The sequence below is a fragment of the Girardinichthys multiradiatus genome, chromosome X, assembly GCF_021462225.1.
Source record: "Girardinichthys multiradiatus isolate DD_20200921_A chromosome X, DD_fGirMul_XY1, whole genome shotgun sequence".
Taxonomy (NCBI): domain Eukaryota; kingdom Metazoa; phylum Chordata; class Actinopteri; order Cyprinodontiformes; family Goodeidae; genus Girardinichthys; species Girardinichthys multiradiatus.
The window spans coordinates 28,730,382-28,756,629 of NC_061817.1; the positions used below are offsets into that span (position 1 = coordinate 28,730,382).

At 40.5% G+C, this 26,248-nt stretch overlaps 2 protein-coding genes across 2 annotated transcripts; one reads left to right on the forward strand and one right to left on the reverse strand.

The window, feature by feature from the left end:
- Window positions 1-1,365: 1,365 nt before the first annotated feature.
- On the forward strand, window positions 1,366-2,970 carry rmi2 (RecQ mediated genome instability 2). Its single transcript, XM_047357679.1, has 2 exons — window positions 1,366-1,767; window positions 2,548-2,970. The coding sequence occupies exons 1-2, from the start codon at window positions 1,479-1,481 to the stop codon at window positions 2,697-2,699; spliced, it is 441 nt and encodes a 146-aa protein (XP_047213635.1). The 5' UTR covers window positions 1,366-1,478; the 3' UTR covers window positions 2,700-2,970.
- Window positions 2,953-20,056, reverse strand: LOC124863339 (zinc finger CCCH domain-containing protein 7A-like). Its single transcript, XM_047357678.1, has 23 exons — window positions 19,892-20,056; window positions 18,609-18,711; window positions 15,748-15,787; window positions 15,356-15,559; window positions 14,402-14,560; window positions 12,411-12,491; window positions 12,210-12,263; window positions 12,082-12,121; window positions 11,654-11,997; window positions 11,291-11,543; window positions 11,173-11,201; window positions 10,927-11,071; window positions 10,621-10,779; window positions 10,151-10,356; window positions 6,816-6,916; window positions 6,506-6,687; window positions 5,171-5,244; window positions 4,867-5,000; window positions 4,674-4,779; window positions 4,444-4,552; window positions 4,207-4,340; window positions 3,748-3,911; window positions 2,953-3,660 (listed from the first exon to the last, which is right to left on the reverse strand). Exons 2-23 carry the CDS (start codon window positions 18,674-18,676, stop codon window positions 3,471-3,473), a joined length of 2,976 nt encoding a protein of 991 aa, XP_047213634.1. The 5' UTR covers window positions 18,677-18,711; window positions 19,892-20,056; the 3' UTR covers window positions 2,953-3,470.
- Between the last annotated feature and the right edge of the window lie 6,192 nt (window positions 20,057-26,248).

Consider the following 26,248-nt stretch of genomic DNA (forward strand, 5'->3'; position numbering starts at 1 on the left):
ACTTAAAAAAGCTCAACAAGCTGATAAAGAAGGCTGGTTCTGTTCTGGGGACTCCTCTGGAGATCATTGTGGAAAGACGGATTATTCATAAAATGAAGAATATTATGGAGAACGTTGAGTATCTTATTCATGAGACTGTCCTACAATAACAGAGTGTCTTCAGTCAGAGGCTTCTTCAGATCTGCTGTAAGACGGAGCGCTACAGGAGATCCTTCCTGCTCACAGCCATCAGCATCTACAACGGCTCTTTGAAGAAACCTTCATAATATGAGCTATAACAACATTTAATTTCCCTTTGGGATTAATAAAGTATTTTTGAATTGAATTGAATAACACATTCAAAGGCCACTCTAAACAAATGCGTAATCTTGATGTAAAGTACTTAGGGTTTCGGCGCTTTTACAGTTTTCTGGGAGTTTATTCCAGATTAGTGGAGCATAATAACTAAAAGCTGCTTTTCCATGTTTGGTTCTGGTTCTGGGTATGCAGAGTAGATTTGAGCCAGAAGACCTGAGAGGTCTGGGTGGTTGATACAGTGTAATGTCTGTAATGTATTTTGGTGCTAAGCCATTCAGTGATTTATAGACTAACAGAAGTATTTTAAAGTCTATTCTCTGAGCTACAGGGAGCCAGTGTAGGGACTTTAGAACCGGGGTGATGTGCTCCACTTTCTTAGTTCTAGTGAGGACGCGGGCAGCAGCGTTCTGGATCAACTGCAGCTGTCTGATTGACTTTTTAGGCAGACCTGTGAAGACACCATTGCAGTAATCAATCCTACTAAAGATGAACGCATGAATTAGTTTTTCAAGGTCCTGCTGAGACATTAGTCCTTTAATCCTGGAGATGTTATTTAGGTGATAGAAGGCTGACCTTGTTACTGTCTTTATGTGTCTCTGAAGGTTCAGGTCTGAGTCCATCACTACACCCAGGTTTCGAGCCTGACTGGTGGTTTCTAGCTGTATTAACTGAAGCTGTGTGCTAACTTTTAAAATGTGATGTGTAACCCGGACACTGTACAATTTTTGACTAAAGTTTTTCCTTCCACTCAACATTACATTAATATGCTTGGAAAAAGCACTGTGAACTGCCAGCTCCATCAGCAAGCTTTTAATTTTACCCTCCTATTGAAGAGGGTCCACCCCCCCCCCCCCCCCCCCCCTATTTTCTAGCCTTACCTGCTATTCTAATTGTCAAGGAAGCAGCATATGTAATCAAGAGATTAAAACTGACTTTCCAAAAGGCGAAATTTATACTTTTATTTTGTCTGAGTCCAAAAGCATTTTAGTTTTTAAACAAGATAAACTTAGCACAGATAACAGGTAGATATGGTGCTTTTAATTTGAAAGAATCCTGGCCGGAATCTATTATCAAGAAGAAAACTACATCTTCCGGGTAACAAGCTTAGCGCGCCATAAGTATTTGAACGATACTTTCCTGTCTGGTTTGTTCCTTCTGAAGACGGCTTCATTCCTCTGGGAATGTCCACACTAGAACGAACCTACGGTGACGGGAAACGACCCCCGCCGGTTAAAGTCCTGTCTGGTCAGCTGAGAGCGGCGGGAATCCGGGGTGCCGTTGACAGCGGGGAGGGATACATGATCAGAGCAGGCAGGGGTCGCTCTCTGCGTGTGTCTTTGGTGTGGATGCAGGGCACTGTGTTGGAGGTCCAGCTGGACAGGAACACGGTACTGCTGATGGACGAGACGGGGACCTTTGCGGTTCAGGGCGTTAACAACATCCCCAAAGGGAAACCGTGTTTGCTCCCAGGTAATAAGTGGTGCGTTGAATGTCATCCAATTTAGGGAAACTGATTATTACTCCGTGATACTTATGTGTAACAGCAAAATCCAGTTGTCCAGGAAATGTGAATAGAACATATGAGGAAAAATATCTAATTTTTATTGGGATTTTATAATCTAGGCAGTCATACTGTTCAGCAGACAGCCACTGACTCCTTCAACCATGAGGGTAAACCACCAAAGGTTATTCCTTAAAAAGCTGCCACTTCAGAGTGCTGCTTATTAATGGAAAGTTCAGAGGAAGAAAAAGTGCTTTAGAACAAATGACACACATGCAACAGGGCTAACTGCAGCCTTGAGAGGATTGTGAAGAAAAGCCCATTCAAGGTAGTCATATGCCATGGACTGCCACTGGAACCAGTGCTTTATGAACCACTACAGTTATATCCTGGACATGGGCTAAAACCGTCCCATTCCTTGTGTTAAGCCACTCCTGATCTAGATATGTCAGAGCAGTGTTACCTAGGCTAAGAAGTAAAAGGACTGGATTGTTGCTAAGCAGCCTAAAGTCCTGTTTTCAGATTAAATTATTGCCTTTCATTTGGAAATAAAGTCCAAAGATACTTAAAGAAGAGGGGAGAAACAGAATCCAAATTGCAGCTCAGTTGATATTAAACTGTTCATGTGAAAGAGCCAGAAAATTGTTAAATGATACTGAAATATCAGACAAAAGCTGCACCCCTTGTTTTACATCTAGACCTTTATATTGAATCCACCATGTTACTTTGACCACCTGCTGCTGTTGCAGGCAAATATGTGATGGTGATGGGTGTCGTCCAGGCGGTTTCCCCGGAGCCGGTTATCCGTGCTGTGAAGATGGCAGACCTCTCAGAGTTTGCTGCGCTCCACAGACAGATGTGGAAGCTGGAGGTGGAGGAGCTGCAGCAGGTATTAGCCTGACTGTCGGACTCAGACGTATATGTACAACTACCTGCACGAAGCAGGTGCAGCTACATGACTAAATGATGCATTTATGACTAAAGTCTTGAAGCTCGCCTTATCAGGATGTGTTGGAGCTCCCGAATGTTTTACCTCTGTTATTTTGCTATGTTTTATGTCATTACATTTGTAAATGTTTTTTTTTTACATGTATCAGAGCTGCAGTGATTTGTCCATGTAAGGCAGATGCTTCTTAAAACTTATTAAAACACAGTTTCAGTAGATAAAAAAATTTAGCTTTATTTGGTAGGGTGCCCATCACACCAGTAACACTATCAGATAAATGGAAAGTGACAATGACCTATGTTGACTGATTAAACCACAAGAATGTCAACTCTCGGTTTAAGTACTTTAATACTTAAACAGAAAAGGTCATTAATATACAAATGTTTGAAAATAAAATTAGTTTTTTAGGTTAACTAAGCATTGGAAACTGTCTCTGATCAAGGTTTACACATGCTATTTTTGTGACCGTTTTTAGGTGTTCTACTGAACAATGTGTAGCAAAGCTTCAGGTGTCGCACACTGAATATTTGCCATTAATGTTAACACTCTGTAGATTGGATCAGAGAAAACCAGCCGCCTTTCAGAGGGACGGTCCTGAACACCCTCTTTATAATCATGCTGTGATCAGGCTACTTCCTGTTCCCAGCAGAGGCCTTCAAGAATGGCCTGACTCAAGACTGAATACTGTCTTATTTGCAAGTGAGCATCAATATTTCCAGCATGTTGTTATTTAATGTCTTTAAGCAGAAAACTGTATTTTCCAAAGTCATTGTCATTTGGTGCTATAAGATGGTCTTTTCTGGCCTTGGCAAGTTTCATCAAAAGGAATTCCCTGCGCTCCATCCATTCTTTCAGCTCCTGCTCTCCGTGAGCCAGCTTACAAGAGTCATCCTCTGTACATGTGCCTTTGAGAAATCTGTTGAAACACAAACATCAAACATCAAAAACTACAGAGGAGGGACCAAGCCCCAGGAACAGAGCAGCTGTTTACTCTGAATTTTACCTCTCACAAACTTTGAAAGTGCCTGTGGGAAACCTGTACTGCCAGCAGTTCTGATCGTCCTCCGAGTTGAAAACTCTTTCTTTGTGTTTCTCTGAGGTGATATGCTGCTGCCACTGTTTCTCGCTGTTGCAGTTTTTACCACACAGCCAACAATGATTGCCGGCCTACAAAACAGAAAATTGCTTCATATTTTTTATTTTATTACGGAACAAATAACCAACCCAGAACTCAATGAAATTGATGAGGTGCTAGACATTTTAACTCAGGTGAGGGATTGACAACATTTGAAATGAATCTTAGAACAATGAACTTTCATAGAGATGTTTGTTTCCCAGCAGTTTACTTCAAGGTATGAAAGCTGTCGGTTCTCTATCCAACAGTTTATTTTGCAGGATTAAACATCCCGATGGCCAGTTTAAACATGAATTGTGTGCATAGGCAGCTTGCTCTGCAACTCACCACTTCTTCAGCATAGTCTGTCGGCATGTGTATCTGTTTGCCGTTCTCCCTGAAAGAATTATTGGACATCTCTTCACCCCAGCCAGGCTTCTGAGACTGCAGCCACTGCTCATAAAGCTGATCCATATCTGGAACTAGAGAAGGATGTAAAATGAATGTGATGCATAGCAAAGTAAGTCAATTGTACTAACAAAATCCAACCAAGTGAGAGCGACAATCTCCTTGATAAAAACTCACTGTTGTTTTCCTTCATGTAGGTCCAAAGGTCTCTTTCTTCTACACTGTGAGCAAATGTGCAGTTGCCAATGTATTGACACTTTTTACCCGCTGTTACATGCATGCAAATCTAGAAACAGTCCAAGAAACATTCAGTTACCGGTTAGTGGAAACCCCCTTTTCAAGCAGAAACTCAACAAGTGTTCTTCACTCTTCAGCTACTGCAAAATGCAATAATGTTGGATGGATACCTCAAACTGAGATGGGATGGGCTTTTTGGTAGGACGTGGTCTTACTGTTGTCCACTTTTTCCTTTCATGAGAGCTTACGAGCACAACCCTCTTGTCTTTTGCCCACCTAAATCAGGAAGACACCGATTATGTATGAAATTGTTTTTGACATTTGTTCATTTTTAAACAGTCAAAGAGAGATAGAAATACTTACGTATGTCTTGCCTTAGCTGTGCAATACTTCTTATTTTTGTCAGCTTCACTCAGTTGGCCATTTCTCCAGCACTGGCCACAAACAAACATCATCTTCAGATTTGGAGGGCCAAATCTTCTCTGGGCATTGGAAAACTGCGACACAGTTTGAACATCATTATTAATGGACAGTTTCAAAGACAACTGAAACAATTTCTAACAGCGTTAAACAGAATTACTTGATGCACTGTTGAAAGCACTTACAATAAATAAGCAAAGATGAGCAGCATTGAAACACAAGAACTTAGTAGTAGTGTGTTTTATACCTGGGCTCCTTGCAACGAAGCGGTTGCGTTCCAATATTTGTTTGCCTCTTGAACAATACTTTCATGAGTGATACCTGCATGAAGATTAGAAAATTTAGTGAAAACTGTTTATAACATTCGTTTTCTTCCCATGAAATGAAGCATTTGTCAGCTTTCAGAAAAATGGCCTCAGTCTCCTGGCTGCTTAGCAGTATCTTGCAAATATATTAATACCCTTTCCACTTGTTCATCTTTTGTCATAACACCCACAAACTTAACCTTTTAAAGGTCCCCTAGTTGGACATGGAAGACTGCCGCTCACCCTGAGACAGGTTCTGCTGGAAGTTTCTTCCTCATATAGTGGAGTTTTTCACTCCACTGTCACTACATGCATGCTTGGTATGAAGGATTGCCACAAAGTAGCTGACTCTATGGAAACAACTGCTTGCTGTTGCTCATTCAGGAACTGCTGCAAAGTCAGCGACTCAATCGGCTGGGTTTCCATGAATAGAAACCTTTTACACATTTGACTGTTTTGTTTTAAAAACTAGTACAGAATTTGAATGGGAATAATCGACTTTGAATCATATGATGGTGTTGAACTGTTTACATATTTCTGTACGTCAACTCAGTGTTTTTGTAAAGTGGCCTTGAGACGACAATGGTTGAGAACTGGCACAATATAACATTTTAAGAAAAATCTGAAAAGTGGGGGGAAATACCAGTATGTTTTCAGCCCTATCATTTATCATGTTTAGTACCACCACAAAACAAATTTCAAAAATATCTCAAGCCTTATTAAATTGGATGAAGTTTCTATTAACATCAACTTTTAAGTCCTGCTAAAAATTCTGAATAAGATTCACTGGATTCACTTTAGGTCATTCCCCAACATATTTATGCTCTGAGGCACTCCATTGTAGCTGTGGCTGTACAGTATTGCTTAGGGTTGATGTCAATGTTTAGGCTGAATGTTTTCAGCCACAGTTTTTTTTTTTTTTGTATTTTTTACATATAGGCTAGAAAGTTACATTTTGGTTTCATCTAACCCCAAGACGTTCACCCCTGCATGTCTGCGGTGTCCTCTACATTGTGACAAAATCCACAGAGGACTTCTCAGGGCCATATTTCTACATTCTTGTCACTTTCAATAAAAGGAGTCATGTGAAAAGATTCACCCATCTGAGTTTATCAGGTCTTCCAAAATAACTGCTAATTTACTGCAGCAGCTATATCAGTTCGCTGATACTGACATTCTAATATTTTTGCATGGTGCTATAGAACATCTTTTGTTTATGACAATATTCAGACACACTGCTATTCACCTATTGTGAAATGCTAAAATAAAACTCTTACCAAGTTCATGTTGCATCATCCAGACCTTCAGCTCAATCAGGCTGTGGGCGTAGAAACAGTCATCTTCTCTTACACAGCCATAGCGCACTTCATGCCGGCAAAGATCCAGCTGGCTCTGGGGACTCAACGGTCTGATTTTGGAATAGCGAACTGTATTGTCCTTCAAAATGTGAACCAGGCACCTAACCGGAGACACAAAAGTTGCAACTTTATCTTTTTTCCAATAATCTCTTTATTTTGTTTTTTAGAATATCTCCAGACTAAAAGAACTTTTCAAGACAGTTATGCTAGCAAACTTTAAATGACTTACTTATGAGTCTCAAAGTCATGCTTTGTCACTGGATGAGAGCAGAGAGACGGGTCATCTTTGTTGGTTTTGCTGATTATTCTGGGCTTGTGGTCAAAGCACACCTGGGAGACACAAAACAAGTATTACAAGAAAGTAACCACTGCCAAGTTTCATCACTTCTCAGACAATTCATTTACAGTGGCAAGAATAGATTTAGAAGGTATCAGGCTAATTTTAGACTAATCATAAGGGCAGTTAGTTGTGAATAAGAACTTGATTTCAGAAACTGATTTTAGGTATTTTTTACCTAACAATGATATCTAATCTTTTCATTAGAGTTAATAATCTTTAACACTTTTGAGTAAAAATGAGTCCAATGATCAGCAGGCGGCTTTTTCAGCTGCGCATTTATTGTGCCACTCACTTTTACAGTGTTGCTTCACATTGTGCTCCCCTCTTTGTGAAACTGACAAATAACTTTGGCAAACTTGATTAAAATCCCTCAGAGATTCCTTTCACTGGCCCCACCCAGTAATACAACGTTTCCCATTCTTTGTTGAAGCTGCATTATCTTTTCCGTGACATGCTTTCCATTATATTCTGTATAGTCTACTGATGTAAGCTATAGAAGAAAATCCTTTTCTTGTTTTATTTTACTAACATCATGGTACGCAGGTTGGTCATGACGTGGGACGCTGCTGCGTATTTTGATTGACAGCTGATGCTGCTCTGTGATGATGACTGCAGCTCTGCTTTCTTTACATTTCAGAAAAGCTCCAGTCGAATAGTTGTTAGACCTATCAGAATTTGACCCAGTCAAATGAAAGACATTGTTTCTGTTTGAGGGACACCGTGACAGGAGTGAAAAATGCAGCGCAGTCCCACACCAATCGGGACATCTGGTCACCCTACCACTGTCGTAAGAAAAATGTGTTAAAAGCCCGTTTGGATATTTTGTGTTTTCACTCCCACTGATTTTAAACGTTATTTCAGCATTTAAAATTAAATTAAGTCGTTGAAACTAATCTGAAACATACCAAAAGCTAATGTAGATTTATAGTGACACCAATTTACCATCACATTTGCCTCTGTTCTCAGTCATCTTATAATAATACAAATTATTATTATACCTATGTTAACAGTTGGTATAATTTATGACAATAACTGAAATGTTATATTGTTATTGCTGCCCTTGGAAATAGAGTGACATATTTTTATTTTTTGTGCATAATATGTAGGTTGGTTTGGTATTTTGGTGCACTGCTATATTACAGTTAAAATCTCTTAGCAGCAAACCTGTATCTGGAACAAAAAGCACCAGTTTAGCTCACAGGAGCTGTCCAACACAGCCTAGGTGCTGTTGTAGGTTGGATTGTTTGGAACAGCTTCAAAATCAGAATGAAGGAGCCAGAACTCCAGCATTAACATAGAACATTTTCATATAAAATGCTGACCCATTTAAAAAGAAACGCGTGAAGCACTTTCTTGTCACGCTTTTGTGTTAAGTTGTTGTTGTTGTTGTATGAAGAATTAGATGTGCATAAAAGTTGGAATGTCTATTTATACACTTAAGCCCCAAATTATTCATACCCCTGGCAGGTCTAGGTTTAAAGTTACAGGGGTTGGACAATGAAACTGAAACACCTGGTTTTAGACCACAATAATTTATTAGTATGGTGTAGGGCCTCCTTTTGCGGCCAATACAGCGTCAGTTCGTCTTGGCAATGACATATACAAGTCCTGCACAGTGGTCAGAGGGATTTTAAGCCATTCTTCTTGCAGGATAGTGGCCAGGTCACTACGTGATACTGGTGGAGGAAAACGTTTCCTGACTCGCTCCTCCAAAACACCCCAAAGTGGCTCAATAATATTTAGATCTGGTGACTGTGAAGGCCATGGGAGATGTTCAACTTCACTTTCATGTTCATCAAACCAATCTTTCACCAGTCTTGCTGTGTGTATTGGTACATTGTCATCCTGATACATGGCACCGCCTTCAGGATACAGCCCAAACCATCACTGATCCACCCCCATGCTTCACTCTGGGCATGCAACAGTCTGGGTGGTACGCTTCTTTGGGGCTTCTCCACACCGTAACTCTCCTGGATGTGGGGAAAACAGTAAAGGTGGACTCATCAGAGAACAATACATGTTTCACATTGTCCACAGCCCAAGATTTGCGCTCCTTGCACCATTGAAACTGAAGTTTGGCATTGGCATGAGTGACCAAAGGTTTGGCTATAGCAGCCCGGCCGTGTATATTGACCCTGTGGAGCTCCCGACGGACAGTTCTGGTGGAAACAGGAGAGTTGAGGTGCACATTTAATTCTGCCGTGATTTGGGCAGCCGTGGTTTTATGTTTTTTGGATACAATCCGGGTTAGCACCCGAACATCCCTTTCAGACAGCTTCCTCTTGCGTCCACAGTTAATCCTGTTGGATGTGGTTCGTCCTTCTTGGTGGTATGCTGACATTACCCTGGATACCGTGGCTCTTGATACATCACAAAGACTTGCTGTCTTGGTCACAGATGCGCCAGCAAGACGTGCACCAACAATTTGTCCTCTTTTGAACTCTGGTATGTCACCCATAATGTTGTGTGCATTTCAATATTTTGAGGAAAACTGTGCTCTTACCCTGCTAATTGAACCTTCACACTCTGCTCTTACTGGTGCAATGTGCAATCATTGAAGACTGGCTACCAGGCTGGTCTAATTTAGCCATGAAACCTCCCACACTAAAATGACAGGTGTTTCAGTTTCATTGTCCAACCCGTATCTTTTAATTTTACCAAAATACCTTGGAGTGACTTATCCAGAGTCTAACATCAATCTACTAGAGAATTTGTGAACAGAGCAAACGATTAGGGTGATGACAAGGGTTCCTGCCAAACTCAAAGACTTGGAACTCATCACCAAAAATAAAATAGTGAAAATACCAGTGAAAACATGCAAAACTAAAAATGCTCACCAACTATAAGATGGGGTTGACTGCTGTAAGAAGAGTTACCATAGATTACTGAAAAGGGTATAAATAATAAAAAATGCCCGTCCTTGTTTTCCTGTTTATCGTCTTCTGTGTTAAACACCTTTAACTCAATTTGTGATGTTGCAAATATCAGTATCACCAATAGGACACAGGTGTTCTTGTCCTCATATCTGCAGATGCAAATACTATTTTAAATCAATTTAATCAAGGTACTAAAGGACAAAATTTGTCAATGTTTTCCCTTAAGCCAACATAATTTTAAAAATCTACTTCATGCACTCAACAACAAAACGAATGATCCAAATTCCTTAGGTCAAGACAATCCAGCTAACTCCAATGTCAGAGCAGCGAAGAAATTAAAATACTAACCCCACAAAGAAACATGAATATTCCACGATGCTCCTGTAAAATCTTGGGAACAGTTAGCCTGATGTTAGAGTTTGGCCCAAAAGGATCGAAAAGCAGTTCTCTGGAGATAAATCCTTTCCGCTCTAGAGTCCAAACATCAATCTCTTCCTGGCAGTATGCAAATGTGCAGTGGCCGGGATATAGGCACTCTTTTCCAACAGCCACCTCTGAAACACGTACGGTCACATTTTAATATTCACTCTGTCTAAACTTGACTTAAGACAGCACAAACTAGAGAACAAGGAAACAGGTAACAGTCATAAAAATGTCCTCCAGCAGCTTCTCTACCGCACCACTGTTGTAATGAAGATGTTTTGTGTTGCAGTAAACATAAAACTAAATAGAACGGAAATTTACAGGATTACCTAGGAAGGCTATCCAAAGATCATTTTACAATGAATTCCTGTAAGTACAATGGAGAGACATGTCACCTTTGCAAATGTAGTAAGGTCCTACATATTGGGTTTTTGTTGGTCTGGGTCGTATGAGCTTCCACGTTTTGTCAGTTGAGTGCTTCATTCTGCCCAGTAATACATCCTTTTTGCATTTATGATCTTCAGTGTGAAGAGTGTAATCCAACAATCCAGCTCCTGCAAGCAAAAAAAAAAAAAAAAAAAAAAAAAAACACTTTACACCAAGCTTATTTAGCTATTTATCAAAGAAACTCTCTTTCAGCTTACAGCTCCAGCAGGATTGGGAGGAGACGTATTTACTGTGCTGTCAGAACAACCCCTCACCTGTTTTGACGTAGCACATTGAGCAAGCTTGCTTGAATTCATGTGTATCGGCTAAGGGGTTCTTCGCTAAATCCACAGCGGCAGGGAGGTCCTTCACTTCAGGCATACCCACTGGCATTCCCATCGGCTCTTCTTTATTGTTGAGCTGTATTTATGAATGAATGCAACACATAAAGAAAATTAAAGAAAAAAAAAAAACTTTTCCAAAATGATCATTTTGAAACTGCAGATAAAGAGAGTAAGTACCTTTGGGATGAAGGGACTATGAGCAAAATCTGAAAATAAAAAGATTTCTTTTGTTTAGGTCTTGTTAGAACATATGTGAATCTGTACCAAACTATATTTAATCTTCTAAGTAACATACCTGTTTTGTAGTCTGATATGCTGAGACTGTCCAATGAGTCTAGCGGTGAAGGCAAGGAGTGAAAAGAGTCCATACCAAATAAAGTACTAGATCCTGATTTGTTATATAAAGGTGGCAGGGTTACAGTACACTGCTGTGAACCGCTGTGTAGATAAGGGTTTATGTCAGATGGCATCAGGAATGGACTTGACAAAGAACTGCTAGAGGAAATACTGGTAGGCAAAGGAAGTGGGCCTTTCATGGTGGGGATACCCTGATGAAAGAGACAAAAATGTTACAAATTGGCTAAAAAAAATTTAATAAATGAAAAAAACTATCTACAATTCATCCACATATCCCTTCAAAAAAAACCACCCAACTAACCATGTCTGGTTCAGAGCCAGCTTGGTCGAGTAGATCATCTAGGTCATCCCCGATTATGTTAGTGTCAAAGTCTTGACTGGGTTCAAGAATCGGACAAGGCTTGCTGGTTCGGCACCCGTTTACAAATGAGTGCATGGAAAGTGGAACTGATGTGGAGGCAGATACAGGCAGGGGGACAGACTCGAAGCCCGGTGGCTCAGATGGGGGTGCAGATAAAACACTGTTGCTAGAAGGAAGTTCATCAACCGCAGAGTCATTCAGAGGTGGGTGTACTGCTACTGGGGGTTGGATTGGAGCTGGACCTGAAGACAAAACACTGCTATCCTGGGCGAATGGAGGCACTTCTAAAACATAAACAGAAAAAGTATTATTTCTATCTCAACTCCTTCTGAGATTCAAATCTAAGTTTTTGAAAAAGGAACACTTACCAATTTCTATTTCTTCAACTGAATCTGACCCATGAGAAAACTAAAAATGAAGAAATTTCATGGATTAATGTATTGCTTGGTAAACAATGTTTTTCTCCAAATGAAGGGGTGAGGGTGATGTGTCATACTTTGTCACATGATGCATCTTGATAACTTGATCCGCGCAAAACATTCAAGGCAGGCTGTAGGGAAAAAAAACAAAAATAAAAAGTTAATATTTCATGATCACCGTTTGCAATGGAAGTACATTCGTCAAACAGGGATAACCAACTCTTCATGACATTATCTGTAGTCTTCAAAAAAGTGAACAAGCCGACTTTTACACATACCTTACTTCTTACATAAGCTTTGCGGATTTTCAACCCCAAAATTTTGGCAAGGTCCTGAGTCAGCTGTGTGACATTGGAATCCTGAGAAGACAAAACAGCAGCTGTGAAGCAATCTTTGTGCATTATTGTTATGCCTTAAACACAAACTTTATAATGAGAGCACCTAGTGCAGTGTTTCCCCTAAAATGTTGGTCTCTTTATCACAACTTTTATCTGTTTCTTTCCATCTTTCAGTCTACTTGTACCTTCGCCATCTGTATCAGGAGTAGGAGAGTTACCCCTGCTCCTAATCGCAGGAGAGGAAGTGCTGCTTTAAAAAACGAAATTCTGCGCTTTTTAAAACTCAGATAGCCATACCTGCTTTCCAGGTTTAAGCAGCATGTTTATCTGTTCGTTCTCTGTCCGCTGTCGGGAGCGGGTGTTCACCTGCCTGCGAGCGCACGCAACACGGTGTGTTCTCAGCCAGCTATTGTCAAGTTTGGCCATAGAAAGTAGAGTAGTGACGACGCAGGGAGAGAAATTGCTCACGACGTGATCTAATAAAATGAATGACATCAACTATGAAAACGTACTATTACCTTGCTATCAACGTGGGGCGGCCTTCTTGGATAATGGTAGGGGAAACGCTGCAGAAGATGCTTCTTGTATGTTTTGCATTTAAAAAAAGGAAGTAACCAATTCTCATGCACTTTCTGAGTTGAACCCTTAACTTACGTCCATTTCTGTTATTTTGGATGCATTCTTAGTCGCCATTTGCTGAATTTAATCTCCAGCTTTAATCCTTTTCTTCAACCGTAGTTGTTGGGTGTCCTTATTTTGAATTACCAGGAGATTTTGTGTCGATTTCGGGCTTATTTCAATTTTGACCTAAACACACCAATTTCAGCAGAGTTTCTATTTAAGAACTAGAAGAACAACATTTAAAGTATTTTCTTAGTCTATCTGCCATGAGCGATCACTAATTATTTTTAGTAGGAGCAGAGACTAAGTCACACCACTTGTCCAAGTAGTCGCTGGAGTCCCTAGAAAATTTAGACAACCTTAACTTTCCAAATCTAGCACATTCAATGACTGACTGAGGTTGAAAGCTACAAACAATTTGTTTTTCTCTGTTCAATCTTATAATCTGCTGAAGTTTGTCTCTCATTTTCTTTCGCCCTGAATGACCTGTAGAACCATCCTCACATGCAGAAAATGGTCCTTAAATAGCTTCCTATATCTCGGTACTTCTACTAACTTTACTCAAACACATCACTGATACTAAAAATAGTCAGCAACAACTCAGAGATTTTTGTTTCAAAACAGTCGGTCACCAATCAGTGCAGATCAAGCAGAAACATCAGCCGATTCTAGTGACCTGCCTGTTTCGTTGCATCTAGTCTTAACAAGTTAATGTATTTAAAGTAGGGATGCGCCGATATCAAAATTCAAGTCAATATCAATATCCGATATTAATATCGCTATTATGGCCGAGTCTGTGTGTAATGAATAAATATAATATACAAGTTTCACTTTTGAATGGAATTACTGAAATAAATCAATTTTTTCATGATATTCTAATTTTATGACCAGCACCTGTATATCTCACTACCCTTTGAACAGCGTGAAAAAACAACCACAATGCTGACATTGCTTCTGTGGTTCAGGTTAACACCCTCCAGTCCTGCACTGCATCACAACCACATGCCCAAACACATACCACATGGCCAATCTCCTCCAGAAACACAAACAGAAAACAACAAGATGGAAATAAATATGGGTTATTAATATCAGCTTATCGCACCGATACGTTAAAAAATGACATCAGCCGTTACCGATGCCAATGCTGCTATAGCCTGCATCCCTAATTTACAGTATGAGCAAAAAACATGTCACACATTGTGTTTTCTGTCTCCAGGCCATCTGGATGATATTTCTTTTGTCAAATTGCAAGGAATCAACAATCAACAGTTTTCCTTGCAAAACTACAGCATGCAAATATTTGCCCTTACCTGAGGTACTGCAAGCGAACATTTGGCAACAGCCTTATAGGCCTCTTGATGTCTCCCCATTTCTTTCAAGGCTTTCGCTTTTCTGTACAGTGCTCTATAGTTCCCCTCGTTCAACCGGAGAGCCTTTTCACAGTCTTCTAGAGCTTGGTCATACAGTCCCTATGATCAGTGGGAAAAAAATGAAGTCAACTTAGAAAAGCTTATAATTCCCAGAATGTCGTGACAACACCACTAATTAACTTTGAGTTGTTTGAGCTTGGTTTGGGTGTGTCCTGTTCTGACAACAGCAAAGTGTTTTTACTGGCTTGTAGAGATGATGTAGAGTGCAGAAGATTCTTCGAAAAGTAAATCCTAAATTTTGGACAAATCATCATTTGATTGATCCCATCTGAGTCCTGAATTTATACAAAGGCAGCCAGATATTGAGACATAGAACAGTCATCCAAACCGGTTTTAATGTTAAAACAAAAGTGAAAAATAAACAGAAGAAAAACTCGTTTTTAAAATAGCTGTTATGTGTTTTCTCAGTGGATAAATTCTCATCACATATTGGCAAAACACACCTTTCTTCAATAACCATATGATTAAGTCTTTTAAGCAGTATCAAAAACAACACCCTTCAACAGCTTTCTTGTCAAATGATGATGGCTGTCCTCAGGATAACAAGATTGAACTGAAAACCAACAATACTTCAGGATAAAACTTCCAAGGACACCTGCATGTTTTCCTGAAATACTGTGCTCATATTTTCTACAGTATGAGCTCACCCTGGGTTAGCTTTGCGCCCCTTCAATGAACAACTTTAATGATCACAAACTGAATGGTAATGCAGGAAAACCAACGTGGATTATCTCTTGCCCTGTTATTCAGTTCAGTCTTTCATCCAAATGCGAAGGAACTGAAAGTCCTGTAGTGTATCACAAGTTTCACTACAGCCAGCAGAAACCAACTTACTGGAACAATATTGAGGTACGCAGCAGCTCGATTTGCATACAGCTTTTCCAGTAAACCAGTTGGGACGCAGATTTCTTCTGAGTCGGCGTAATCTGCTATACTCAGTGCCTCTGTGTACATCTCAATGGATTTTGTCCATTCCCCTTCTTGAAATACATCATTTCCTTCTCCAAACAGGTTCCACACAAGGTCCTTTATGAACACCTGGAAAATAAAAAGAACAAAATACCTGAGATTTACAACAAAATAAGGGTGTATTACTGTATGTATAGGACAAAAAGACACGTTTCATGCTTCTCTAGTTGAAAGGTTGCTCTTAAATTTAGTTTAGCCAACATGTGTTGAATGAAAATGAAAGATGCTGCACCCACATTCAAATTCCCAGAGCTTACCTCATACTGCTCTTGGCTTCCAGGAAACGGAAGAGTTGATCTAAAAGTAAAAACAAAACACTTTTCAGACCTTCAATAATTCAGTTGAATGAAAACACACAAAAACAAAACATTTAAAAAAATAAATAAATGTCTTAAAACCATTGACCTTGCTGCAGATTATTATACTGAGCATGCATGAGGTGACAGTGGAGTGGAAATCTCCATTTTTACAGGAAGAAACCTTGGGCAGAACCTGACTGACACCGGTGAAAACACATGAACAGGAACAGGGTACAGGTTGCAGTGTGTACACAAGCTCACTGCTGGGTCCAAATAAACAAAAAATATGGTTTAGAAAGAAATAATACACAAAAAAAATCAGATTTCTATAATCGTAGAATTTTAATCCAAGTAAATTATACAGAATACTAAGGAGATAAAATGTCTCAATATAACTCACTTCCGGTTTTTCCTTACACAATATCATAAAAAACAGTAAACTGTATTAAAACCTGGTCAAGATGGTCCACTTAAAACTGAAACAACTTCTTTAAAGGGTTTTGAAAAAAAATGTGTTAAGTCATTACTAAGTCTGTATCATTACCTGTCAGTCATCTCATGGTATGCTGGAAAGATCACATGATTTATTGCACAAACTAAATGACTGCTGTATTAGCATAACAATGAAAATTCTGTTTTGTTACGTGGGTATTGGTTCTGCTGCCATCTGGTATGTGTTGGCGCTCTTTGAAAACACTCCAAAGACAATAAATCTGGTCAGCAGATTCCCATGTAAAACTTATATTAACTGATCTGCTTATAACTACCTTATTACACTCATTAAACTGTTTTGGTGTTTCTCTATGGCATACACCTAAAATCAGTGTCTGACACATCTATGTTGTTCCTAAGTGTTAAATGTCATGAATAATGTGATCTGACTGACTATAACACCTGGTAAAAAAAAAAAAAAAGTGTAACATCTTAACACCCTGACAAAGCTATAGTATCTCTACAATAGGGAGGGAAAATGGCAAATTCAGCACAAGTTGGACATTTTCCCTTGGGAGTGTAGTACCTGTTGTTGGCAGCGGTTTAGACATTAATGGCTGTGTCAAGTTATTTTAAAAGGGCACCACAAATTTACAAGCTGTACACCGACTACTTTACATTGCATCAGTGTCATTTGTTCAGTGCTGTCACATGAAGATAAAAAATAAAATAAAAAATCAAGAATGTGAAGGGTGTACTCACTTTATTGAGATACTGTATGACATAAAGTCAACTATTTTAGTTATCATTTTTGGGTTAAGGAAAGGGCCCTCACAGAGAAGAGGAAATGGAACATTATACTATGCGGCACAGCTGTAGAACAAGGTTTGGACAAAGCTTTAGTCTACCCAAAGCATGAAAGTCAAGTCCACACATCCAAAAATACAGGAACAAAATTTAAGCCGATAAGCTACTGTCTCACAGCTGATCTAACAACAACAGTGAAAGCAGCATATTGTTATGACTAAAGAATCCTAACTACCTTTTCCTTTTTTCATGATCATTCTCTGTTAGGCCATAAAAGATGCATTATTGCAGTTTACAGAACAGGGACAATTTTAGATTTCACAGTTTACACCAACAAGCACCTAGTCAGAGATTCATTTGGCATTTTTAAATTATAAACCCTGAACCTCGGCTGATCCGTCTGTGAAACTCCTGAAGTTCGCAGATGACAACACTGCCACTGATCTGATCCAGGACGGTGATAGGTGTGTACAGATGGGAGGTGTATCAGCTAGTACACTGGTGTAGTCAGAACAACATGGAATTTATTGCAATCCAGACAGTGGAAATGACAGTGGATGTCAGGAGAAAATCCCCTCACATTTGTTCCACTCACCCTCCTCAATAACACAGTGTCTACACAGTGCTCATGTTTGCTGAAAACAAACATGAGCAGAGAGTTTGTTCCACCAAGCTGCCTCTCTGATGAACACTTCACAGTCAAAGTTTACAAACTTGACCAATACAACTGATTATGATTGTATTCAGGTTTATTAGACTTAGAATCAGGTGTAAAAATACAAAAAAGTTCATTTTGATTAAATAAATAGTAGTCAATTACTCCTCAGTAGATTGACTGATGGATTGATTGATGAAACACTAATGGTCTACAATTTTCACATGGTGAATTGTCTGATGTTATTAAATGTGTATAACATGCTTCGGGTCATGATATCGCAGGATTACCAATATACTAGTCTATAACTCCTATATTTGCACTATTTTTTAGCAGGTGTGACGACAACTCACTTTTCTTTCTCTTACGGGTATTTTAAGAAAAATGTATAAAACACAACTATACTTAATAATCCCTAAAGCACAGCTAGACATTCGATTTTAAAATGCAGGGTTTCATTCTCTGTTGATTGTTCAGTGTTTTGAGTTTTTAAGAGGCTAAGATTACAAAATGTTGCTTATAAAGGTTAGTACTTCTTGTTATGCTAGGCAAACTTGACAGCACATTTAAATACAAATAGCAAAATTGCAAATTTCCAGACTGAAAAAAGAGAAAAAAACCAAAAACACCCTGACATCCACTTTTCAAAAGAAGTGAAAGCATTCTGATTTAAAGTTTAGGTTGAGTGAAAGTGGAAGATCAAATTCTTTGATCAAGGACTCTTGGGGTCTTTATTTATGCATATGTGAACTGCTAATACCAAACCAGCAAGCTCCTAAAACAAAATGAGGCTTTAGTTTTTCCTCAATCTTTTGAGATTGCAGTGATTTGGGAACCTAAATATTTACTATTAAAAAAACAAGCATTTTTCTTCACTGTATAGCATGCCCTATTGAAAAACTGATGATCTGTAAAACACACTCACTGAATAAACTGAAGGCCTTTCTGAATCTCCTGCCAGCGACTTCTTCTGTCCCGACACACTCCAGACATACTTGCGTGTTTAAAATCTTCTCATCAGACAGCACCTGAAATTATACAATGAAATAGCTTTGCAAACAACTACAAATTAAACAAATAATGGCAATACTTATTCCTTTGTATTTGTATTCCTTTGTATTTCCTATAGTCCTGTTTCCAGTTTGATCAATTATAAAAGTCACAATTTTTAAACTTTACCTCGAACGTCGTCTCCCAGGCTCACTTCCTAGTTTAAAAATGACGACATACGGGCAGTCCCGGAAACATGAGTTAAGTGGGGTGATGAGTTAATATTTTTAAGACTGAGAGCATAAACAAGTTCACAAAAAATTTGACCATTAATTTGTATGACAACGTTACATATTCGAGGGTGTGGAAAGGTTAGATCACCGACCCTTCCGGAAATGTTCAAACGTTAGCATCTAAAAACAACTGTTCTATTATCGGACAATGATTCGATCGGCGCCCGTTTGCTTCTTTTGAGGAAAATCTAAAGTGTCAAACATTTTGTTCTGGAATACATAGCGTATGATCAGGGTTTAGACAGGTATTACATTGCGAATACTATATAAAAAAATTATGCCATATATACCAAAAGTTAATTATTAACAGCGTTATTTCAAGTGGTTAACTTTTATGGTTTTTTTTATATATCTAGTGGATAACCGGGGCAGGATCTAGAATAGGCTGGGTAGCTGATGTGTTATTTGTGCATACCCTTCTACCACATATCAGATTCAAAACAAATGTATATTTTAGCCGATTAAACTTTGAGTCGTTTATTACTAGGTCTTTGCGAGGAATTCAGAGAGGCTGTGGATAAATGAAACGTCCTAAAACTTCAGTACTATCCGCTGTCCGATAATGGACGCACATACTTTAGCACACGTGCGTTACCCGCGGGTAGGGACAGTCGACTTCACTTCTCATTAGCCACCGTTAACGCCTGCTAGCAAATACTGCCGATTCTTAGGAAGCCACAAAATCGTTTAAACTTAGAAAAAAATTATTTTTTACAAGAGACCAGAAACACACAATATTTAACAAATATGAAGACGTTAACGTCTAAGTTTACAAGAGGAAGTCTGAACCAAACAAAGCATAGGTATTTCCAAGTTAAACTAGTTCTTCAACGCAAACAATAGCGAGCTGAAGATGTTTAGCTCTTAGCTCAGTCGGAGAATATAATACAAACAGCACTAAATACTGGTTCTTTTAGACACTTACATGAATGAGTCTTTATTCCACACAACCGTTCAGTCAGTAAATTAGAGGGACATTAAATCTTCGTTTGAGCTAAAAAACTTAGCTAGAGCTGTCGTTGAAGGCCGCTCTTTGCTTCTTCTTCTTCATTCACTGATGTGTAGAAGCGTAACCATCGACAATGTCAGCCTACTGCCCCCACTGGCGACTATTGGACATGGCCTTTTGAGACAAGAAAAACAGTCGACACTGGATAATTAACGACAAATCCCTTTAGAAATATTTTTTTCCTTTTACATTTTAAGCCATCCATTGCTGCAGTGTTATCTAGGTTATTTTAAGGCTACATAACACTTAATCCATCTAATGTATTGAAGAAAAACAGCAATAACTATTTATTACTGTCAGTCATTGACTGACTATTTTAAGAAACATCCTCCTTTTCTACATTGATTTGATGTTTCTAGAAGAAAGAAACATATATTTTAACTATTAGCAATTATACAGTAAAAAATTTAAATAAATGAGAATTCTCATATTTAGTTTTGTGGTACTTTGCACACCTTTCACCACATTCTTCTCTTCACTAACAAGTCAAGGGGGCTCAGAACTGTTCTCAGCACAGGGCATTCATATTTGTCCCTTTGTTCACTTTCATTTGAGTTATTTACTCTGATGATGCTGCCTCAAGAGATGGATGCAAAAAAAAAAAAAAAACAGGAAACTAGACTCTCCAACACAAATTCTGAAGAACTGAAATTCTGAAGACAGAATCTTAACATTAAGAGCAGGAGTTTATTCAATTCAAATTCAATTCAAAATTCAATTCAAAAATACTTTATTAATCCCAAAGGGAAATTAAATGTTGTTGTAGCTCATTATGAAGGTTTCTTCAAAGAGCCATTGTAGATGCTGATGGCTGTGGGCGGAAGGATCTCCTGTAGCGCTGAAGAAGCCTCTGACTGAAGACACTCTGTTGTTGTAGGACAGTCTCATGAAGAGGATGCTCAGGGTTCTCCATAATGTTCTTCATTTTATGAAGAATCCATCTTTCCACAATGATCTCCAGAGGTTCCAGAGAAGTCCCCAGAACAGAACCAGCCTTCTTTATCAGCTTGTTGAGCTTTTTTAAGTCCCTGTCTATCCATCTGAGTTTATCCATCTGAGTCAACTTCGACTCGATGGCTGCTCCATTATTGGTGCGCTGTGCCAGGTTTGCAGTAGTGGAGGACTTGCCATTGTACATTGAGATAAATACTCATGCAGAACTGTCTCCACTGATAGCCTTTCCTCTTTTGAGTCACTGATTTTAAAGGTTGGTCTCACTAATGTGACTTACTGTGTGTTTATTTATGGACCTCCCAGCCCTGCAATTGCATTTTTAATGATTTTACTAACTTTTTATCATCTCTCCAGCTCAAAAAAAAAAAAATAGAGGTTCAGAGGTGCAATATTGATCAGACTGAGGATGAGAGTTTCTGTTCTGTTCTGGTTGTGATAATGCGGACACTTTTACTCGGTCTTTTAATGGTCATTATTTAACCAGTGGCCCTTTTAAATTTCACTCTTTATAAAAAGTAATGTCTTTGCTGGATAAATTAAACTGTTCAGAAACTTCTTAAGGAATTGAGGACTTTCCCTAATCACTCCATGCAAAATGCTAGAACTCAATACTTTTACTCAGTTAATAATTTCGAATAAAAAAGTATCCTAAGATCCTGGTCCACACCATTTATTCTATTGTTGCTCCTTCACTTCCTCTGGCCAATGCAACAACTAAAGCAGACAGCAATGACTGCCCTACATTTATAGTCAATAAGGTCAATAAGGGGGCTTTCTGATGACTGGACATCTACAGCTAATGCTATCAGGGGGACAGGTTATTTAAGTACTCGGTATGTCTTCTAGAAGGAAAGTTAATGAGGAGACTTGGTGGAATGAGGAAGTACAGGAGTGTGTATGGAGAGATGAATTTATACTGGTTGGCAAGGTAGAGAGACAGAGATGGGACGGATGTTCAGTTGGTTACCAATTTTCGAGAGCAAGAGAAATGTGCAAAATTGTGGAAACTACAGAGGAATAACACTAATGAATCATGAAAAATTATGGAAAAGAGTAGTGGAAACTAGACTGAGGTCAGAAGTAAGTGTATGTGAGCAGTAGTATGGTTTCATGGCAAGACAAATTACTACACATGCTAAATTTGCTTTGAGGATGTTGCTAGGGAAGAACAGAGAAGGTTAGACGGAGTTGCATTGTGTTTTCGTAGATCTAGAGAAAGCATATGGGTGCCAAGAGAGGAGTAGCAGAGAAGTATGTTAGAGTGGTGGAGGACATGTATGACAGCTGTAAGACAGTGGTGAGGTGTGCTGTTGTTGGCGCAGATTTCAAAGCAAGGTGGAAGTGGAACTGCATCAATGTTCGGCTCTGAGCCCCCTGTTGTTTGCTGTGGTTATGAACAGATGAGGTTAGACAGGAATCTCCATGGACCATGATGTTTGCAAATGACATTGTAATCTGTGGTAAGAGCAGGAAACAGGTGGAGGAAAACCTAGAGAGATGGAGGTTTGCACTGCAAAGGAGAGGAATTAAGGTATATATATATATATATATATATATATATCAGAATCAGCTTTATTGCCAAGTTCATACATACAAACAAGGAATTTGACTCCGGTACACTTTGCTCTTTTGTTCTGTTTTTGCATTACAGAATATACAAATTTACAATTTACAATGTACAATATACACATATATAATAAAAAGTTGCATTTGCAACATCTGTATACTGTTGTTTTGTACTTTATTGAATGTTCAACAGAGAAACAGCCTGGGGGAAGAAACTGTCTCTGTGGCGGCTGGTTTTAGTGAACAGTGCTCTGTAGCAGCGGCCTGAAGGTAAAACTCTAAACAGTTTATGTGCAGGGTGTGTGGGGTCTGCAGAGATTTTAGCAGCTCTTTTCCTGACCCTAGACCTGTATAAGTCCTGGATGGAGGGAAGGTCAGCCCTGATTATTCTCTCTGCATTCCTGATTATTTGTTGCAGTCTGGACCTGTCCTGTTTTGTGGATGAGCCAAACCACACTGAGATGGATGAAGACAGGACAGATTGAATGATGGCAGTGTAGAAGATGACCAGCAGCTCCTGTGGAAGGTTGAACTTCTTGAGTTGCCTCAGTAAGTACAGTCTCTGGTGGGCCTTCTTTCGAACAGTGTCTATGTGTGAAGACCATCTCAGGTCCTCAGAGATGGTGGTTCCTAAGAACCTGAAGTGGTCAACGGCCGATACAGTGTTGTTGAGGATGGTGAGGGGGGTGTATGGCGGTGGTGTTCTCCAAAAGTCCACCACCATTTCCACAGTCTTTAGTGGGTTGAGTTCAAGGTAGTTCTGACTGCACCAGTGTACCAGCCGATCCACCTGCTGTCTGTATGCAGACTCATCACCGTCCAATGACAGTGGTGTCATCTGCAAACTTAAGGAGTTTCACAGACGAGTCCGGTGAGGTGCAGTCATTTGTGTACAGAGAGAAGAGGAGTGGGGATAGAACACATCCCTGGGGGGCACCAGTACTTATTGATCTGGATCGGGGGAAGATGCTCCCCAGTCTCACCTGCTGCTGTCGGTCCGTCAGGAAGCTGTTGATCCACTGACAGGTGGAGGCTGGGACGTTGAGCTGGTTGAGCTTCTGGTGGAGGATGTCTGGTATGATGGTGTTGAAGGCCGAGCTGAAGTCTACAAACAGGATCCTGGCGTACGTCCCTGGGTGGTCGAGGTGTTGCAGGATGAAGTTTAGACCTAAGTTAACAGCATCATCTGCCGACCTGTTTGCTCAGTAAGCAAATTGCAGGGGGTCCAGCAGGGGGCCTGTGATGTCTTTCAGGTGCTTCAACACCAGCCGCTCAAAGGATTTCATGACCACAGACGTCAGGGCTACAGGCCTGTAGTCATTTAATCCTACAATGGTGGGTTTCTTGGGAACCGGGATGATGGTGGATTGTTTGAGGGAGGAGGGGACCTCACATTGGTCTCTCAATGCAATTGATAAAATTTTCTCGACAAGAAGACAGGAGTCAGGAGAGCCCACTCTCCCGGACGGGACATTTTTCTCAGAATACACGAAGAACTCCTGGCAGAAGTGGAGGATTGTGTGTTTGTCGATAATGTCAGTCGAGGATGTGGAAGATGTGTATAATTGGATGTTTGATATCAGGATTTCTGCTTTTTGGAGTCAGCGGTTACCTGGCATATCGAGAAATTCGGAGAATGTCAACAGCTGTTCTGGCCATTGTAAGGCTGCCTGGCATGTGTGATGGGATCTTCAGAGCAATCAAAACTCAGACTGAGATGTTATGTGAGCTGAATCGCAGACTGGATGTGATCCTTACACAGGATCGCAGGCACTGCCTTGATGGCTGGCTATCTTCAACTTCTCCTGGAAGTTATGTAAACATGACACTCTGCTCCCTCTGCCCCCTCCCTTCCCTGAGGACATCTGTGGACCTGCTCAGAACTTGGCCGGTTGATGTACATTCCAACGAACCATCAAGGACAATGGCCTCTGTGACTGTGCTTCATGGACTTACTTGCACACACTCACTTGCATACACACACATGTTCAAGATAAACATATGCACCCCTCACACCACCTTCACCGTTCCCAGCACGATGTTGTTTTGTCAACTTGTTGCTTCTTTGTGCTGAGGTTTTTTGCAATCTCAAACTGTATCCTGCTAAGGATAAAGTGTGAAATATGATTTTTTTTCCCCCTCTACTTACCTAATGTGGCCTTCTTTCTCATCTAACAAGGGCAGCGCCTGTGAGTGGGCAGCAAAGCCTCGGTGACCCGTCCCCCCATTGTCTTGTGTCATGATGTATGTTTGGATGGGTTGTACTGGAATTCTAATTTCCCCTCGGGGATCAATAAAGTATCTTTGAATTGAATTGAATTTCTCCAGTGACTTGTTGAAGATCCTTGTGAAGATCGGAGCGAGTTGATTTGCACAGGCTTTCAGGCATGATGGGGAGACGTTATCAGGTCCTCCAGCTTTCTTTGTTTTCATGCGCTGAAAGAGCCTGTTTACATCTTCCTCGGAGATCTTTAGTGCAGGTGGAGGATCTGAAGGTAGGGGGTTGGTTGTTTTACGGGTCAAATTTGTTCCTGAATGGGATGTGGAGGGGATGATTTGAGGTGTGAATGGCTTCTTGTCATGTCTGCAGTAGAAGCCATTCAGACGGTTGGCCAGGAGACGACTCTGTTCAGGATGGGTGGAGGGGCTCCTGTAGGCAGTCAGGTTTCTCAGACCGGTCCATACCGGTGTTTAAATATGTATATACACACAGTACAGACCAAAAGTTTGGACACACTTTCTCATTCAAAGAGTTTTCTTTATTTTCATGACTATGAATATTGTACCTTCACACTGAAGGAATCAAAACTATGAGTCACCTCTGCTGCGGATGGTAAGTTCATCCAAGTCACCAGCCTCAGAAATCGCAGGTTAACAGCAGCTCAGATTAGAGAACAGGTCAATGTCACAGAGTTCTAGCAGCAGACACATCTCTAGAACAACTGTTGAGAGGAGACTGTGTGAATCAGGCCTTCATGGTAAAATAGCTGCTAGGAAACCACCGTTGGGGGCAGGCAACAAGCAGAAGAGACTTGTTTGGGCTGAAGAACACAAGGAATGGACATTAGACCAGTGGAAATCTTTGCTTTGGTTTGATGAGTCCAAGTTTGAGATCTTTGGTTCCAACCCCTCCTTGAACCGCCACCTTAACGTGGTGGAGGGGTTTGAGTGCTCGAATGATCCTAGAGGCTATGTTGTCTGGGGCTTAAATGCCCCTGGTAGGGTGTCCCATTGCAAACAGGCTCTAGGTGATGGGTCAGACAAAGAGAGGTTCAAGAACCCCTCATGATGACTACGAAATCGAGGCATGTGACGTCGCCCGGTACGGCGGAGCCGGGGTCCCACCCTGGAGCCAGGCCTGGGGTCGGGACTCGTCGGAGAGCACCTGGTGGCTGGGTTGCTCCTCGCGGGACCCGCCCGAACGAGAGACGCGAGACCATCCCCCATTGGGTCCACCACCTGCAGGGGGAACTGTGAGGGACCGGTGCAAAGAGGATTGGGCGGCGGACGAAGGTGGAGACCTCGGCGGCCCGATCACCGGATGCTTAGGCTGGCTCTAGGGACGTGGAATGTCACCTCGCTGGGAGGGGAAGGAGCCTGAGCTTGTGCGGGAGGTCGAGAGATATCGACTAGAAATAGTCGGGCTCGCCTCTACGCACAGCGTGGGCTCTGGGACCCATCTCCTCGAGAGGGGCTGGACTCTCTTCTACTCTGGAGTGGCCCACGGGGAGAGGTGGCGGGCTGGGGGGGGTT